Source organism: Lagopus leucura, unplaced genomic scaffold, assembly GCF_019238085.1.
Source record: "Lagopus leucura isolate 7727_CA_CO unplaced genomic scaffold, USGS_WTPT01 Super-Scaffold_100014, whole genome shotgun sequence".
Classification (NCBI taxonomy): Eukaryota; Metazoa; Chordata; class Aves; order Galliformes; family Phasianidae; genus Lagopus; species Lagopus leucura.
In genome coordinates this window covers 12,539,783-12,557,926 of record NW_024962268.1, presented here as the reverse complement: position 1 = coordinate 12,557,926, position 18,144 = coordinate 12,539,783, and the positions used below count along the sequence as shown (strand labels likewise).

The window sequence follows — 18,144 nt, the reverse complement described above, 5'->3', positions numbered from 1 at the left end:
TATAATTTCATCCAAGCCTTGACTGGAATTAGGTGAATAATAAAATCTGTGGTGGGGAAAATCATGAAAGCTTTTGAATGTTGAAACATTCAAGGCTTAGATTCCTGTTCATCTCTTGTTCTCCCTAACACATGTAGAAGTAATGACACGCGTATCATAAAGCCACCAATTTCTGTGCAGACGTTTGGACTACAATGGCAGTTTATTTCATGAGGCAGGTAAACTTCAAGCCAGAGCCAAGGCACAGCATAGACTGTAGCTAAATACTTGGTCAAACTTGAAGTGACTCTGAACGGCTAATCCTGTGGTGATTGTGGTAACTACGTACACAAAAAAGAAAAAAGAAAAACAAACCAACAAAAAGAGTAAAGACAGATGATTCTCAAATGACCTGAAATCTGGCTGTATTCACAAAAGACATCAAATGCCAATGCTGCAAATCAAACGTCAGTTTTCATATTTTAATAGTAGCAAAGCAATCAGCTTGCCTGTCCACCATGGGCAGTGAAAGGTTGAATTCAGAGATACTTGTATCATCTCTTTTCTTCAAGGCCACTCCAGTCTAAAGATATTTTCAGATTAAAAACAACAACAACAACAAAAACCCACCACCCAACATCATAGTTTATGATCACCAATAGATCAAAATAAAAGTTATGCTGCAATAGGTTCATTTTTATAGTTCTTCATCATTGGTAGGAGCTGAAGTGATTTTGTTTAGCTTAAAAAGCTATCATCTGTTTATTATCTCTTTTTTCTCTAATTACCCCATAAAGAGCGCTGTTGCTTGCAAGAATGCTGTAAGCTGTCATTTTACTTCCACATAGTAATTAAACATTTCCTTTCAATTCCCACAAAATATTCAATCTCATATTATTGTTCTTTTCAATTAGCTTAATTGAGAAATTAATTGATAGTAAATTTTCTGAATAGGATTTGTTTCCTTAGTCTGTTCCTTATCTTGCACAAATTTGTGTTTTTCTGTTTTAAAAAGCAGAGGGAAGGATCGTGACAACCAAGCTCAGTTCCTCTCTTCACAGAAGCAGTAACAGTACTTTGATTTAATGAAACAACTTCTAAAGCCCTGAGGAACAAAAAGCAAAGCATCTCTTATGCTTTCTGTTACAGGTGAAACCGTATCGAGTCTAAGGCAGATTATTTTATTTTAATGAGAAAAATATTGTACAGATGACAGCTTATTTAAAAATATCAGATATGCTGCAATGTTCTTCTCCAAAGCTGCCGGTTCTGAAGAGAAATTTAGTACCTATACAGTCAACTCATACAATATCCCTATCTTTTGAATGGTTTGGACTTTTTTTAGCTTTTCAATTCTCCTGTACTGAAGAATACAAAATAAATAAATAAATAAAAATAATATATATACATTATAAACCACGTCTGGAGCGAAGGGAGATGGAACTCCTGCTCCAAGGAAAGGAGTGTGGGATTAATCACTGCCCTGTCATTCCTTCAGTTCAGTGATGTTCGCAAACACCGCTTTGTGCCAGACCAGGTACCTGTCCCTGGGATAACTGTCCGTAAGCACTGAACGAACACTGCAGCTCTCCTTGATGCTGAATTTGGCCACAGGGTGACAAGGATCAACCATCTAATTTCCTGTGATTTTTTTTTTTTAAATGCTCATTTCAGGAGCAGAGCTTCCCCCTGGCAAGTGCTTCACCTCACCCAACTGATCCTGCAATAATGAAGCATGGCATAATGCAATTCAGCATGTGCTACAATGTTTTTAGCTAAATCTACATGCTTAATTGATTAGCATCTTCCACATAGGAAATCCTTTAATTTCAATAAGTAATTTAAAGTAGTAATTACGAAAAGGAAAAATAATTTAAAAAAAAAAAGAAAAAAAAGAAAAAGGACTAATTAGCTTGAAATTATGTTACATTATATCTATTGTTAAATAGTTGTAATGAAAAGAAAAGGATAATGTTTTATTAGCACTGTAATTGTTACATCTGCTTGATGTTGTGCCAACATCTATGTGGGTAGCAGCACCAGCATGTGTAAAATAGAAACACTGACATGATGCAGCTGCTGATCCTGAAAAATCTGGCTTTGATAAGACTTTTGGCTTGCCAGGCTTTTTGTATTAATTAGAGGAAAATGCCAATTCATCAACAAGAACTTGCTTTTTAAACGGGTCTGTTTCAAAGAAACTTGCATAGCAAGTTTATCATGCACAGGAAGGACTGTTCAAAGCCTTAGTGAGAGACAAAGGAGATACTTCAGTGAACAAAGATAGTCCAGTTGCTCGGTTACAGGATGCAGCCCCTTCCTTCATCTCACAGCAGAGTATTCAAAACTAGGAAATGGCTTTTCTAGGCTTGACACCTGTGTGCGTGAAAGAGAGTGCTCTTTTTCTTCCTGGTGATAGAAATGAGATGTAGGCAGTCACATTTCACCCTGATTTTCCAATACATTATAATCACATTATAATCATTTAGACAGAAGCTAGGTTGTGGGAAACACTGCCAGAGACTCATGCTATGCAGATTCTGCTTTAGGTAAGATGACTGAACACAGCCATCAGCTGTAAGTAATCCATGTCTATGTTGGAATTTGACGCATAGATACTTGAGACAATTACAGACAGCTTCAACACTGATTATTTTTAAGAATGTACAGAAACACAGAGAATGCCAGAAAACTTCTATTCCAAGCAGACGGCCTCCATAATAACGTTACCCCCTTATGATCTATTCATCTACTGATAAAACATATAACCTTGCTGCATATCTTATTTGAGCATACAGCTTGTCACTGCATGATGTAAGAGTCTTTTCATACACAAAAATGAACTGAAGATAAAAATCATTCCTTAAGATCATTTTCCATGATTTGTCAGGCTCCTCCAGCTTAACCTCAGTCACTGTGGCTAACACAGTATCTCCTGGCATTCGTGCCTCTGAGATTCCTGCACAAACTGCAAAAGCCTCCAGTATCCTGACAAACTGCCCTTCTGCTTGTTCCCTGGTATTGTGTCTAATTCATTCCTTTAAAATACCTGTAATCTTTCTTTTTGTTTCATCTTAACGTGTATTCATCTATTCTTGAAGTATGAATGTTTCAGAGACATATTTAGGGTAATGAATGTATATCTCCTGGAGGCTTCTTTGACAAATGTCCGCCCTTGAGTCTGTAGGACAGTAATCTTCTAGGAAAACTGTTGTATTTTTTGGAAGAAGCAGTCGCTATAGGAGGGCTGCTCCAAAAGTAATGCATCCTATTTTATTATCTTAGCTCATGGTGTGAGAGGTGTTAGTGGTAAGGCAGTAGAGGCTGAACCTTCCCAGTTCCAGTATTCCATTGCATTTTGCTGCCACGTGACAGATGGCAGCAGAGGGGCAGCCTGATAGAATGCTGTCTGACATGAAAGTGTGTATGAAGCAAAAGAATGTCACTAAATTCCTTCACGTGGAAACAAATGGCACCCACTGATATCACTGATGCTTGTTGAACATTGATGAAGACCAAGCAGTGGATGCGAACACAGTGAGGCAGTGGGTGGTGTGCTTCAGCAGTGGTGACAAGAACAGAGGGTCACCTCCACTGGTTTTTACAGATGTGGCACAAAGGCTTTTGTTCATTGCTGGTTAAATTGCACAGCTAATGGTGATGACTATGTTGAAAAAAAAAAGTGTTTTGTAGCTGCAAATTTGTGCTATGAAACATTGTTAATGTGATCTTTGCATCTGTTGCATTTTCCTAAGAAATGAATGGGTGGCATTACTTTCAGAGTATACACCTACATATCCCTGGTGGCTGCAGAGGAAACCAGAGAGCCACAACATATTTCTCCTTCTATTCAAAAAAATTATGGAACTTATTTGCTAGGTATGGGGGAAAAAAAAAACACCAAAAAACTTACTAAGGCTCATTAAGATTTAATAGCAATTTACTATTAAGAATCAAAATGATACCTAAGAGAGCTTAGAAATCTTTTGGGGACAGCAAAGTCATGGGGTTCAGTCTCTGAAGAACATATCCTAATACATCTTGCCAGTTGATGGAGGTGACTTTTGCACTCTACTCTGCCCTCTGAGGCTCCACCTGGTGTGATGGAGTCCTGGTGCTTCAGGTTAGACACTAGGAAAAATTTCTTCTCCAAAGAAGAGCTAGAAGGGGCTGCCCTGGGAGGTGATTGAGTCATGTCCCTGGAGGTGTTCATGAAATGTTTAGATGTTGCACTGAGGGACATGGTTTAGCAGGGAAATATTGGTGGTAAGTGGAGGGTTGGACTAGGATGATCTTAGAGGTCTTTTCCAATCTTGGTGATATCATGAGTCTACTGTGTACAGGCCTGGAGCCTGAGCACAAGAAAAATGTGGAGCTGTTGGAGGGGACAAGAGGAGGGCTATGAAGATGATCGAAGGACTGCAGCACCTCTCCTGTGAAGAAGGAATGAGGGAGTTGGGCTTGTTCTGTCTGGGGAAGAAAAGGTTCTGGGGAGACCTTACAGTGGCCTTTCCGTACCTAATGAGGGCCCAGACGAAAGATGGGGAGAGATTCTTTATAAGGGAGCACTCTTATTAATGGTAATAGCTTTAAGAGGAAAAAAAAGTAGATTAGATTAGATATTAGGAAGCAATTATTCTCTATGAGCGTGGTGAGGTACAAGCACAGGCTGCCCAGAGAAGTTCTGAATGCCCCACCACTGGAGGAATTCAAGGCCCTAGGGATCCTGATGTATCCTGAGGTGATGCTGCTCATGACAAGGGGGTTGGAACTACATGATGTGCAAGATTTCTTCCACCCCAAACCATTCTGTGATTCTATTATTTTAATGTAAATTATAGCTTTCTTCAAGCAAATAAACTAACAGCATATGTGACATTTCTGGTTGTGAAGGAATAAACCAATACATTAACCAGAGTCACAGTTTGAAAAGGTGAGGTTCTTAATAATAGGGATTGCCTCCCACACGTCTACATAGATTTAACTCTCAAACAAATGATGACATATTTTTGTGCTGATGATTTTAGCAGAAATACTCAGAGAAAGTGTTTTATTCAATATAGATGGGATTAACAACAGGTAAATTCAAAAAGCTGTAACTACAAAGCAGAAAATGAAATTTCAAATAATGGTTCTTTTTTTTTCCTCCCTTTATTCTATAATAGTAAGTCAAGAATTGGAGATGTTAGACAAAGGCGTAGAACATCTTCAAGAGCCTATGACAAAATGTGAAAGCTGTGAAAAGCTAGCAAATGGATCTGAAAAAATCCATAAGCAGCTCTAAACTGAAAGAACAAAGTGTTTTTTTAAAAAGAAATTTGGTTTAGAAAATGCATATCAATTTCATACCGTCTTATGTATTTTTAGGAATAGTCTGCTAAGTATCAGAAATTTTAGCAAAGTTTTCCATGATTTAGACTAGAATAAAATAGCTTTTTTTCTATAACTAGGAATTTGCATGATAGTACCACTGGCTCTCAGTGGGATAGCCTCCAGAGGCCGTTTGTTTCACATATGGAATTGATAATTTCAGTACAGTGTTATATTGAGCTACCATCACATGGAGTCTTCAGACACTGTAGTTTAGACCTTGAAGTTTTGTGCAATAACAATGAAACCATAGGAAAACTTTCCCAGGAGAATAGTAGTGCATCCTTTATAAAGAAAGCATGCAGGCTGTGTGAAAAACACAGGTAACAGGCTATTGAGACATGAAAAGGTTTTTAATTTCTATTCTCCTTAACTGAACGGGAGGAAGAAGAGGAAGAATTTTGAGCGTTTTAAAGAAAGTATGCTAGAAGTCGTGATCATGAGGAAATCTGTAATCACCTGAAAATAAGTATCTTAAGGAATTTAACTAGACTTTTAAGCACATATGTATACAGATGTATATATATTTCAATAAAATTGTTCTTATTTTAACTTATTTTAATTATTTCACTTGTGCCACAAAGTTCATTTCCTATTTCTTTTCAGGAAATACTAAATTAACAAAATACAAGAATTATCCACTCTGAAGTTATCATTCTGTTTTAAGTTTTCCAGTTTTTGTTTTTACAATCTTCTTGTCAAATCAATATGTTTTAAATCTGCATAGATAGTGAACTACCTTTTTGAGAAGAAATGTTTAAATATAGGCTCTACAGTTTTAATTCCTGAAAACTGCAGAGAAAGAATATTGCTTAGGCTGAAATTCAGGTGTTAGGTAAGAATCTTGTTATAAATAATAAATGCATATAACATCTGTATTAATGTAAGGACTTCAGGGGCTAAAGCTGCAGCAAAATGAAACCTAAACTTGTGTTTCCTTCTACTTTCCATGTTTGATAGTGACATTTTCTAAAATGGATGGCCAGCGTAGAAATCCTTTACATTACCCATTATCTTTATTGCATATAATGTAAGTTATGAAGTTAAATTCTGTTTTTAGCAAATTGGTACCTTTAGCAATGGTGCTAAGTGCAAAACCAAATCATTTCTCTGAGGAATTGCCTTCAGCCATTGTAGACAGAAAGACAGTTAATTTTCAGTCTGCCACAAGATTATTACCTATTCTGTTCATAACTGTATCACAAATTTAAATGTCACATGCAATGGGGCATGCACCTCATATTAATGGATATGTCATAGAGCAAAGCTCTCACTATTCACTTTATTTTCCTTTATTCCTGCTTTGTCACACTATTCTATTAATTACACCACTGTATGCTCCTGTAGGAAGCTCTCATTTCTTTGGCATAAGTGGCACAGCACTCCCCAGAAAAAGAAAAGGTTTATTTTCCTTCCATGGCAAGACTGGGAGAGGGTTTACATACATCAGGGCATTTCCCTAAACTCCACAAAACATTAATAGCTTCCAGAGACAGTTTTGAAGAAAAGGGGGAAAGATATTCTCTGCCAGATGCAGAAACTGGACTGGAGGTAGACTGAGATAGTGTTGGACTGAGAAACTACAAAAGATAAGAATAGACAGCTGAAGTTAAAAAAAAAACCTTCAATCCTTCAATTATTAAAAAAAAAAAAAAAAAAAAAGAAAGAAGAAGAAGAAGATTTAGAATTTTTTTTCAAAGTCTCAAGCAGGGACAAGATTATGTTTTCCTGTTGTCCTAAATAATTTCTGAGCTCAAAACTGTTTGGCCAGCTTACATTTGTTATCTTCCCCAAATCAACTCTATGAGGAGAAGCCATGTTCTTAAATATTTTGGAAACACAGATTTAAAACATGACCTTTCAGTAATAAAGAATTATATTTTCATTTATTGAGTCACATATAGTTGTGGTTTTATTGCTCCACTGCTTTTCAGTCACAGTTACTCACAGATTTTTATAGCCTTACTCTAAAATCCAATATGGTCCATTAGAGATTTTAATGTCTTTTGCCCATTTTTATAGTTCTTTTACTTCTTTTCATATTTTTCTTCTAGCAAAGCTGTCTGTAAATGCCGTTCTTTGTCTTATAGGCCCACCTGATGAACCAGGAACTATCAACTGCTGTAACATCTCTGTACATGCAACCCAAAATCTCACCTCCGGCTGAACAAGTTTGCTGGTATCAGCTCACTTTGACCATTGGGTTGATCCATCTTATATGCCTTTAGGCAGGCTGGTTTATGGTTGGCAAACCTGCACAGAGCAGGGGGGTTGAAACTAGATGATCTTTGAGGCCCTTTTCACCCAGGCCCTTCTATGATTCTATGATCATAGGTCTCATTTTATTGGCACTGTCCTCTTAGAGAACCTGCTCTTTCTCAAAGTAAGTGGAAGAAGCAAAGGCAGAAACTAAGTCTCTCATCTGTCATTCTGCCCCCAAAATGGAGGCCATGACAAATTGTTTCTGAATTTATTCCAAATAAGGTCACATATTCTCTGATCTTAAGCTTTCCTCAGCAGATGTCCATCCAATTCAATGCCCATCCATAAATCCTCCACTGTAAGCTCCTTAAAATATGCCAAAAGCCTCTCCCACAGAACACTCCTAGTTCTTTCCTTTCTTCATCTCCCTTCTTCCCCCATTCTGCATCTCCTTGGGCTCCTGCTACTTTCAGCTTCTTTTTATGTTGGTGGCATGACATAGGTAAAAGTCACACCTGCCCTCCTATTACTTCTGTTGCACAGATCAAACCTTTCTTTCTCCAGTCTGGCTCAATTTGCATTTGCATTGGCTTTTTAGACTGCCTCTGGTGGGGCTCCTTGATGGGATGAGGCCCATGTTCGCCTTTTGATATTGCCCAAAGGAGGGCTGAGAAACTCTTGATGCTCTGCATCAGGATAGACAGCTAGGCTCTTACCAGCATATGATCTCTGCAGATCAGAAGTGAAAAAAGATCTAAGCAAAAAAAAAAAAAGTTGAAAAAGGATAAGGAGATGTCTTCTTTAAGGGAATGAATTCCTTTAAACTCTGATTGATAGCTCTAGCCAGAAGTACATAAGAAATGCTCAAAGTGCCTGTTGTCTTCATTTTCATTTTAAAAATAGCTGAATGTTGTACTTGAAACAATATAACATTATTTACACATTCTCATTAAATTCTGGATTGAGGAAATATGTTTGGCTAGATTTGCCTATAGTAAAGAAAGCCAGTAAAGTAATATCTTTTCTAGGAGACCATACAGGTGCCATGTGAAAATGACGTTTTCCTAGCAATGACATTTTCCTAACGAGAAACAATACAATGTGAGCATATAGCATTGTGCATTTTTATGAAGAGATTTGCTTTTATTCTGCTATTAATAAATTCCTAGTGTTTAGCTTGCTGGACAGGGTAAGCCTAGCATGTCTTAGGAAAATACTGAAATAAAAATAATTTATATTTATTATTGAGACTGTATTTTAATTTTGTCAAAGTTACTAACCACTTGGGAAAAAAAAAAAGAATTTAGCACGTAATACAGTGGAGAAGACTTCATAAGAGTCTTTTGCTGAGAACAGGTTTCAGTCCTACTGCTACCCCATATACCCCATAGACTTCAGGAATTTGTATTTATTATCTTAGTTATCAAAGTAACTGTGTTTTCAAGGAAAATGTTTTAATTTCTCAGACTTCAGGAAAAAGAGTGTTGTTGGAAGAAAATTATTATCTAGGAGTCAAAATAAAATCAGTCTTTCTTTCTTTCCTTCCCTCTCTAGCAAGGCAAAGAAGCAGACAAATCTACATAACAAGGACTATTTTCTCAGTAGTATTATGTTATTTCCTTCTGCAAACGCAGGAAACAAGCACTGAACCATAGAACTGAGTTAGAATGGCCCATTCTATAAAAAGTTTCCTTCAAGCAGAAATTTTGGAAAACAGAAGTTTCGTGCAATTTGTTTCTTTAAAGAATAAAAAATAAAAATAAATAGCCTACTCTATGATAATTGTTGTGAAGAAAAAAAAAGCATGTTTGTAAAGTCTGTCTTTAGAATTACGTCATGTCTTCCCACTGATTTTATATAGTCATCATGAACATGGCTTAAATTGTAATGAGCTTGCTCTGCAATTTCAAATGGAAAGCTGTTAGAAACCTAATCCATAATGCAAGACAGCAGAACACTTTATAGGTAAATCACCCACAACATAGCAATAAATCAAAGGAAGTCCCATCTGTCATTTTAGAAGCAGTGGGAGTCTATTACAGCTTGGCACAGGTATGATGCAGCCGGATGGATAGCACTTGGCTTGCATAGGAAGTGCTATAGGGAGGAATCCGTCACTTTTTTAAAGATACAAGGCACAAATAACCAACTCCATTACCCCTGAAAGACTGACTGCAACAAGAAGCCGAATCACAATAACAATGTACCAGAACAAAGCAAGAAAGCAGTGTGGTGAGGGCATTCTGACTGATCTATAATCTCCTAATGCCTTATACTGTTCAGTTGCATTTGAAAAGACACAAAGATACTTATTTTGTTATTGCAGGTGAGTTACTTCTGATCCTTGTTCAGGAAGAGAGAGGGAACAGTTTTGTCCTTACTTGGTGTAAAATTATCTATTGCTCTTTCATATTTGAAAGACAAGGAACACTGAAGTCAAGTTAAATATCACAACTATACACAGCAAAAATTCAAGGTAATGATTATGAATGGAAACCAATATCATGAACTGGTGGTATGAGAAGGCTAGTAAAGGCCCTATCCTGACACAACTACCACTGTTATATTCAACAAACTTGAGTTCAGTGGCTGCATTTACATATTCCTTTAGACATCAGGAAGTTTACACTGATCTTTCAGTGACAAGATTTCACTTTGGTTCCAATTTTATTTACTTGTAAAATTTGATGCCACCACAGTTTGAAGTAAATCATCCCTCATTCTCCAAAATAAATTGTTCCTCTGGTGTTGTATGTGTACTGTAGCACAACTGCACAGAAAATGTAAGATTTATCTGCCAAATTGCTCACCTGCTCCAACACTGTGAACATGATATGACCTAATGTTAAAATAATGCTTTATAAGTGAAAATGTGCTATTGTTAAGTAAAGAGAGCTATGCTATTTTCAGGCTTTGTAAAAACAATCAACAGCATCAGAAAAGCAGGGCTTCATTTCCTGTAAAAACATGCACACCGTGAACAGCTACTGAAGTAACAAACCAGTGCTTCATGAGAAACTTTGGTTAAGATTGAGGAATTACATCCCATACTGCAAGTTCAGCCGGGTGTCTAAAACTCAAGCTAGGCTCTGCCTAATACCAGAAGCTAGTACAAGCCTAGTTAAATGGGAATGCGGTCCTGCTTATTGTAATTCTTCCTCTTCTATGTGTTTGCTAGTTTATCATATTTCTAAGATCCTGCAGAAATCTGTATGATATGGATACCTAAGGTTTTCCAGAAAAGTATTCTAGCTTTAGTAATGAGTATGTCAAGGTGTTGTTCCACCATGGTTTTAACCACAAAGTGATTAAAACTTAAGAAAAGAGGGCAAAGCAATCTTCTCTTCATAAGAAAATGCAAAAAAGCAGTGAATACTGACCAAATCCTGACGTACTCCATGGCAGAGCCAGCTCACTGCCTTTAGCCCTACACACTACAGTAACTGTGCAGAAAGAAGCACAACTCTGCCCTAGCATTTAAGACATTTTTCTGATAAAAGGTTTTGTCCCTGCTACCAGCACAACTTCTGAATTATCTGGCAACCAGCTATTAAAAGCTGCATGGAAGCGGTTGAAGAATCAATCAGTTATTCCCAGGGAGCCATAGTCATTTGCCTTAAACCTGCAGGAACAGCAAACTTTCTATTCCTCTCAGCAAAGCAATGATTTCTGTGTCTGAGCTGTGAGGAGTCTCCTTTCTCCATTTCTTTCCATCTGCTGCTCCTAGCCCCAGCAGAAGCAGCCTGGAGGACTTCTGCTTGAAGTGCTCGGGTGCGGGTCAGCTCTGAACCTACTTCATCATTTCCAAGACTGTCTTCTGCCCCAGGCACTGCACAGTGAGGGGAATCAGTGCCATCTGCTCTTCTGGCTGCCTTAGTCAAGAAAGGTGGCCCCTCTTTCTTACTGTGGAAGTAAGGAGCTCATATGTCTCACAGCACAAGGTGCTTGAGCATGTGCTGCAGTTCATGGAGGAAGGGGAAAATTGGAAATACAGCTCAGCAACTGCTGCTTCAACCTGCCCAAGAGCTTGCTTGCTCTTGCAAGTGCATATTGAGTCTCTCTCCCCATACACTTCAAGGAGAATTTAGACATCCAAACTGGCGCAGTGAGAGGAAGACTTGAGAGGCTGATGCAAAGCATTGTGCAGCACAATGTAAAGCTGTCCTCCTGTACTAACTCTGTTATTCATTTGTAAACATTTATTTGAATGCTTGAAAAGTAAAAATGAGCAATCTGCTTTAAATTATGATGCTGTCTATGTTTGAACACCCAATAACAATCATAAAGTTGCTTTTAAATTATCTTGCAATTACTGCATTTTCTCTGTAGAAATACGCTTTTTCTCTTTGGACTACACTAACTTAACTGAAGATGTGCTAAAATATCATAAATTGAGAAGATAAAAGCATATTTAACAAAAAAGGGTTAGAAAAAGATGTCATTTGGGATATCTGAGATCAGTGTCAAGCCTAGAAATTTTTAATCTCTGTGATAATGATTTAAAATTTCTTCTCAAGATTAAGGCAGTAGCAATTGCATGGAGTAAGCTGCATTGTTTTTTATTTCCTATTTAATTTGTATAGTTGCATTCCATAAGTTTTATGCCTCTTTATTACTTGCAACTGGTAAAATAACTTTATCTGTTTGGTTTTGCCTTTCTATTATTTCTGAAACCCAGTGTGTTAGATTCACAAATAGATAAAAATCAGAATATACATAGTGTGAATTGAAAATGGTTGAAAATATGAAAAATACATAATAAAAAAGCTGTCATTCTATCAATTTCAAAATTGTTATGAATATGAGACATAGTGCATGCTACTATAAATCCTACTTCTGTTCGCTTGTTGAGACTTTGTATACGAGTAATTTATGCCTACAGACTGAAGAAATATTAACCAGACTTCAACCAAGGTTATTCAATGATATCCAGAGCACTAGGTGAACATTTTCCTATTAAAAACTGACACTGTTTACAGAAACTAGTGACTGCTTAATTGGCCACTTTGTTTTAGTATAGTTGATTAAAAATATTAATATATTTTACTTGTTTCATATAAATTTTGTCTTAGAAAAGACAAACATCTTTGAGATGTGGTTTCCAAGATTTTACAAAATCTGAAAGGACTTTGCTACTTCAAATATGAGTTCTATTTACTACTGCGTACATGCTAACATAAGGCTGTCTCTTCATAAGGCAGAATGATAAGTCAGGTTGAGTCTACCTGGCTCTGACATGTCTTCCTCCTATGCCAGAACCTGCATCTTCACTCATGGAAGCCAAGTTCTGATTTACGTATTTTTGGTGCTTTTCCTTTGGTAACAGTTCCATTCTCTTCAGCAGAACACTCTGAAGTGTACCTCAATCCTATCTTTTTTTGCAGTGAATCTTGGTATGTGATTTTATTGTCCACCTTCTCTAATCAGCAGCTAATAATCGCTGTTAAATTCCACTGAAAAATTATGTCTTTGGCTCATCACAGTAAACATGTGGGAGCAATGTTTGCTTTCTTACTTTGATTTCTCTCCGCATGCAGCGCTTGGCAACCACTCAGATTCTTAGCAGGTGCTGTTTGATGGTGTTTGACATATTTGGCTTTATTAAATCTCTCTCTCATTTTTCTGTGTTTATTTCTTCCATCTAGAATTGTACCAGTTCTAGTTTTGAATGCCCTGAGCTTTGGAAGGTTTGGAGGAGGAAGGTACGCTGGTCTTGGCAAATCATCTCCCTGTATGGTAAGAAGGATCAGAATTCTCCTTCCATTATTTGGATCAAATGTCATTTTAGTAGAAAACAGTCAAAAAAATGAAAACAAACAAACAAACAAACCAGGATCTTTTTCTTCACCTCTGGTATCATTTTGTGTTGCCTAGCAATTCTCATTAATTTCATTATTTTTTGTGTCTTTTAAAACAAACAATGGAGCCACATAATAGAGAATCCTGCATACACTAAACTTAAAAAAGATTACTTTAGCATTTAAACAAATCCCTCTCTCATGATTTTTCAAATTTTTGAATTCCAAGAGAAAGAAAAAGCAATGCATTAGACAAAAAGTGCTATGTATATATATATATGTATTTACATATATATATATATGTCTGAAACTTGTGGCTGAAGATTTAATTTACCTTTTCCTCAAGTCCCTGATAAGTGAAATATAAGCTATATTATTTTAGAAAAAAATGCTGCCAAAATAGATAGCACAAACTGATCTTTGAAATACTCATTTATCTAGCTTACAGAGGAAAGAAAAAACATACAATATTCCTTAGCAGCAGCAATAATGTTTCCATAATTCTTAGGCTATAATGTATATATATCTATAGTATAGAATACATAGTATTAAGCTATGATAAAACAATGGATGAGGACACGTCACAGTTGTAATAGCTGATAATATACACATGATTTCAGGGCCTCAGAAATCAGCAGAAATATTCTTTAATTAAGACATCTTTTAAACTATAATAACTGGCATACAAATGGCTGCCAGAAAGACAGAGAAACATTTTCTAAAGCATGCACTTTCTGGCTCATTTTTTTCATTCCTGATTGTCATTGCCATGTTAAAACTCTTGCTTCTGATGTCAAGTAACAAAAAAATAGAAAAAAAAAAAAAAGAATGAAAATGTTGAGAATTTCAGACAGTGAAAACTGCTATACATTTCTGTGGCAAAGTTTAATAAAGACTACAGAATAGGTTTTAATTTGTGGGCAATATTGATGGTTGGACTAGATGATCCAACTTTTTCCAACTTTAATGATTCTATGATTTTATGATTCTATGATTAATTTACACAAAATATTCCTATGATTTCCCTAGCATCACTTAAAATATATTAACATTTTTTGCACATATTCTGTATTTCCGTAGCTCAAGACATTGTGATATCATGCAGCAACCAGGAAAGTCTGAGGATAATGATTAAGAGGTTTTAGTGAATTAAGACTTTTTTGCTGTTTTCCTACATCATGCTTATCTTTATGTGTGTATATATTTTGACTAATCTGTAATGAAACTATAATTATACCAAGTCTGGGGTTTACTTTTTATGCCTTTTTTTTATAGCTACTATTAAGATATTCATGTCCCACAGCTCCCTTTAAATATCCTGTTTTGATAAAATTCCTTCCCTGTTAGCTGGCAGAACAGACATTGTTGACTAACTCCAACAAGACAGTTGGTATTGGCTAAATCACCTACCAGGATGAGCCCCATGGCTTTCAATTGGAATGGATTATGGAGTTTCATGTGGCCAGTAAAACCTGACATCTTTAGAGGTTTTAACTCATCCTCACCTAAACCATTAATCCTCACCAATGTTTCAGGGCAACACTGTGTTGGCTTTCTTGCTTGCAAACTTCTGTTATAAATAATTCTGATATTAATGGTGTCAGCCACTAGCTAATTTTTCTATTACTGGACTGTTAACCACATCTCTGACTTCTGACTATCTCTGATATATATATTCTGTTGCCTTGTTGCAATTAGAGCTTAACAAAACTGAGTGTAAACTTTTCTTCCATACATTCAGTTACTTTGGCTTGCCTTCCTGTAAAACAAACAGTCTTACTTCTTTCTACTTACGTGTTGGTTTTGGACTCTTCCTTATTCTTGCCCAACAAAGTCAGGCCATTCCTTTACATCTTCAGCACATACCAGGGTCACCCTCTCATCTTCTCATTCACTGCCAGGTTTTTCAGCCTGGCTTGTATTACTTTACACCAGGGTTTCTGCTTAGTTTGCTTTTCTGGACTTTCTTACAGATATATGCCAATTAATACTGCTCAGGACATGATTCTTACTTGCTGATTTGAACTCACTGATTTCGCTACTCTACATAGCAGACCTCTCCTGGCATGACCTCTCCACTTCCTCTCTTATTTTAATATCCTATTTTGGTCTCTCTTAAACATCTCAACAACTGTACATCTTTACTGTCCTTTGCTCAGGTTTGTTCTGCTCCTTTCTTCCTTATGCCACCGCTCTTAGCCTCATCATCTGGTTTCAAAGCACCACTTAAACTTGCATTTACCTTTCATTGAACAACTGACAGTGCTAGTTAGTGCATATTTGTGTTCACTCCTGAAAGTTTTCACCCTGTACCCTCCCATTTACATCTTTTTAATTCTAATCATGCCTATGAGGAATTCAACAAGGAACTGAATGAACTTTTTCTTCCTGTTACATAAAGAATCTTTCTTTTCTTTTTCTTTCAGTAAATTCTATCTACTTTGCTATCTTTTGGCTATCATTCCTCTTGTCGTTGGAGACATCATGGATTACAGTATAAACTATGACATTATAAAGCAAGGTCCTATTTATAAGCACTTCTCTGAGGTAGTTCAATTTTTGGAACCGCATTTGAAAGTACTTTTATTGGGAATGGTCCTTATCAAATGACCATTATTTTCTTACATTAAAATCTATTCTCAACTTGCTGCCCAAAGAAGAAACAATGAACTGTACAAAAATGCCTAATTTACAAACATCAAAGTCATATTTCAAGCTGCTTAGATTGAGTACCTACAGAGTGTAGCACGGGGGTGTAATGTGCTTTTATGGAGTTTAAAGCAAGTTACACAACCAAGGTTTCAATCAGTTTATATGACGTGTGCTCTTTTCAGAATGCATTTCGTGCAGGAATATTGTTAACACAGAGTGTGTCCTGAATTCCTTTGTGCACATCAATATTCACTACAGCATGTGGATGTCACTAGGTTATTTCATGCAAACTTATAAGACCTTTTCCACATTTAAACCGTATCACTGAACTGCTTAAAAACTTAAGGTGGTACATTAAAATGTGTTACCTTTTCTTGATATTGTCGCCGTGAAGAATCCAGAGATTGAATGAGGGCAGTGGCATGACCAACAAACATGGCATAACAAGTAGCCCCCACAATCATACTCAACATGGTTATCCAGAGATCAGACATGCTGACAGGGGCACGGGCTCCATAACCAATGCACAGCATATGGCTCATGGCTTTGAAGAGCGCATATGAGTATTGTTTCCCCCAGGAATCATTCTGCAAGAAAAAAGACAGGTGACTGAGCCAGCAAGTAGCTGAAGTTCAAAACACATTTGTACCTGTATACTGGGATAATTACTGGCTCTGAAAATGTGGTCTGGTAATATAGCCCCTGTATGTGAGGAGATATTTCTTCTAAATTAATTGTTAGATCAAGTGTTAGAGATTGTGCCAGCTGGTATTTAGCACACTGATATGAAATACAGACTACTTCAAATACATGATTGTGTTCTTAAACCTGGGAGTTAACCTAATTACAAGGACTAAAGGTCGATTTTATTTTATAGTTCTATGGGAGAAAGATTAGAAAGAGCTGACTATGCAGACCTATGAAGAACAAGATGTTTTAGTATGCAGGAACATACTCTAATTGCCTCATTTCTCTCTTTTCTAAGTTCTCCATTTTAACAGACAACTACTTTTCATCTTGTCAGCTGTTTGATTTCTCAAGCAGAAAAGAAAACTTTGTTGTTATGTCTTCTTGTGATTTCCCCTGTCAGGCAACTAGGCACTACATAGCCATTGGCTTACTCCCAGAACGAGATGCGGGAGAAAACTGGAAAGAAAAGTCAACACTTAGTTTGAGAAAAAACTGTTTACTAAGAAAGAAATGGTAAACAGAAAGAAAAATGGAATGACAACTATGTACACATATCCACAATGCAATTATTTGCCACCTGCAGACCAGCACAGAGCAACAGTACCACTGCTTCCCAACCAACACTGTGCCAGCAACACAACATCTCACACCTGTTGACCAATGCCCAGAAATGCCCAGGCAGCTGCCCCCACGCCTTTATGACCTTTTGCAAGATGTCGTGTGCTCTTTCCCTGAATCTTTCCCGATTCAGGCCAGGTGTCCTAACTGCCTCATTTCCCATCACAGTGGCAGCATTTCCCTGCCCAGTGGCCCAGGCTGGCCCGGGTACTGCTCGCATCATTCATCATAAACAAAACATCAGTGCGCCATTACCGCTATCTCTACATTTCATTTGACGCAGTCTGGGACTCACACTGTCACTTTAGGAGATAGAAGCCATGGTGCAATTAAAAATCTATGACCTAATTACTATCACAGAAACACGGGGTGAACCACGCAACTGGAATACTCTGATTGAGTGCCTCAGACATTTGGAAGAGATATGTAGGGCAAGAGGGTGGGGGATTTGCCTTCTATGTAAAGAGCTGCAGGGATTGCAAAGAGCTGCCTCTGAAAAACAGCCATGAACAGGTTGAGTGCTTGTGGGTTAAAATTAGGGTCTGGACTAATAAGGGACATCTGGTGGTCAGGATCTGCTAGTTCCTGCCTGATCAAGAAGAGCCCGTTGATGTCACTAAAGAAGTTAAAATTGGAAGCAGTCTGGGCTGTAAGGATGATGCTCTGGTTGAGTTTGTGATCTCAAAGAATACAGACCTGGCAAAGAGCAGAATCAGAACCTTGAACTTTAGAAGACCTGACTACCAGCTGTTAAAAAATACTATTGGACAAGAACCCCTGAGAAGCTGTCTTCAGGGTCAAAGGAATGAAACTAAACCAGATCTGTAAGGACATC

At 37.2% G+C, this 18,144-nt stretch overlaps 1 protein-coding gene across 1 annotated transcript in view; it reads right to left on the bottom strand.

Moving 5' to 3' along the window:
* The window catches only part of HCN1 (hyperpolarization activated cyclic nucleotide gated potassium channel 1), a 197,267-nt gene that overhangs the window by 54,897 nt on the left and 124,226 nt on the right, over positions 1–18,144 (bottom strand). Inside the window, exon 4 of the mRNA XM_042875288.1 lies at positions 16,370–16,588. Coding sequence (XP_042731222.1) covers positions 16,370–16,588 — 219 coding nt within the window. The remainder of the gene's footprint in view (positions 1–16,369; positions 16,589–18,144) is intronic.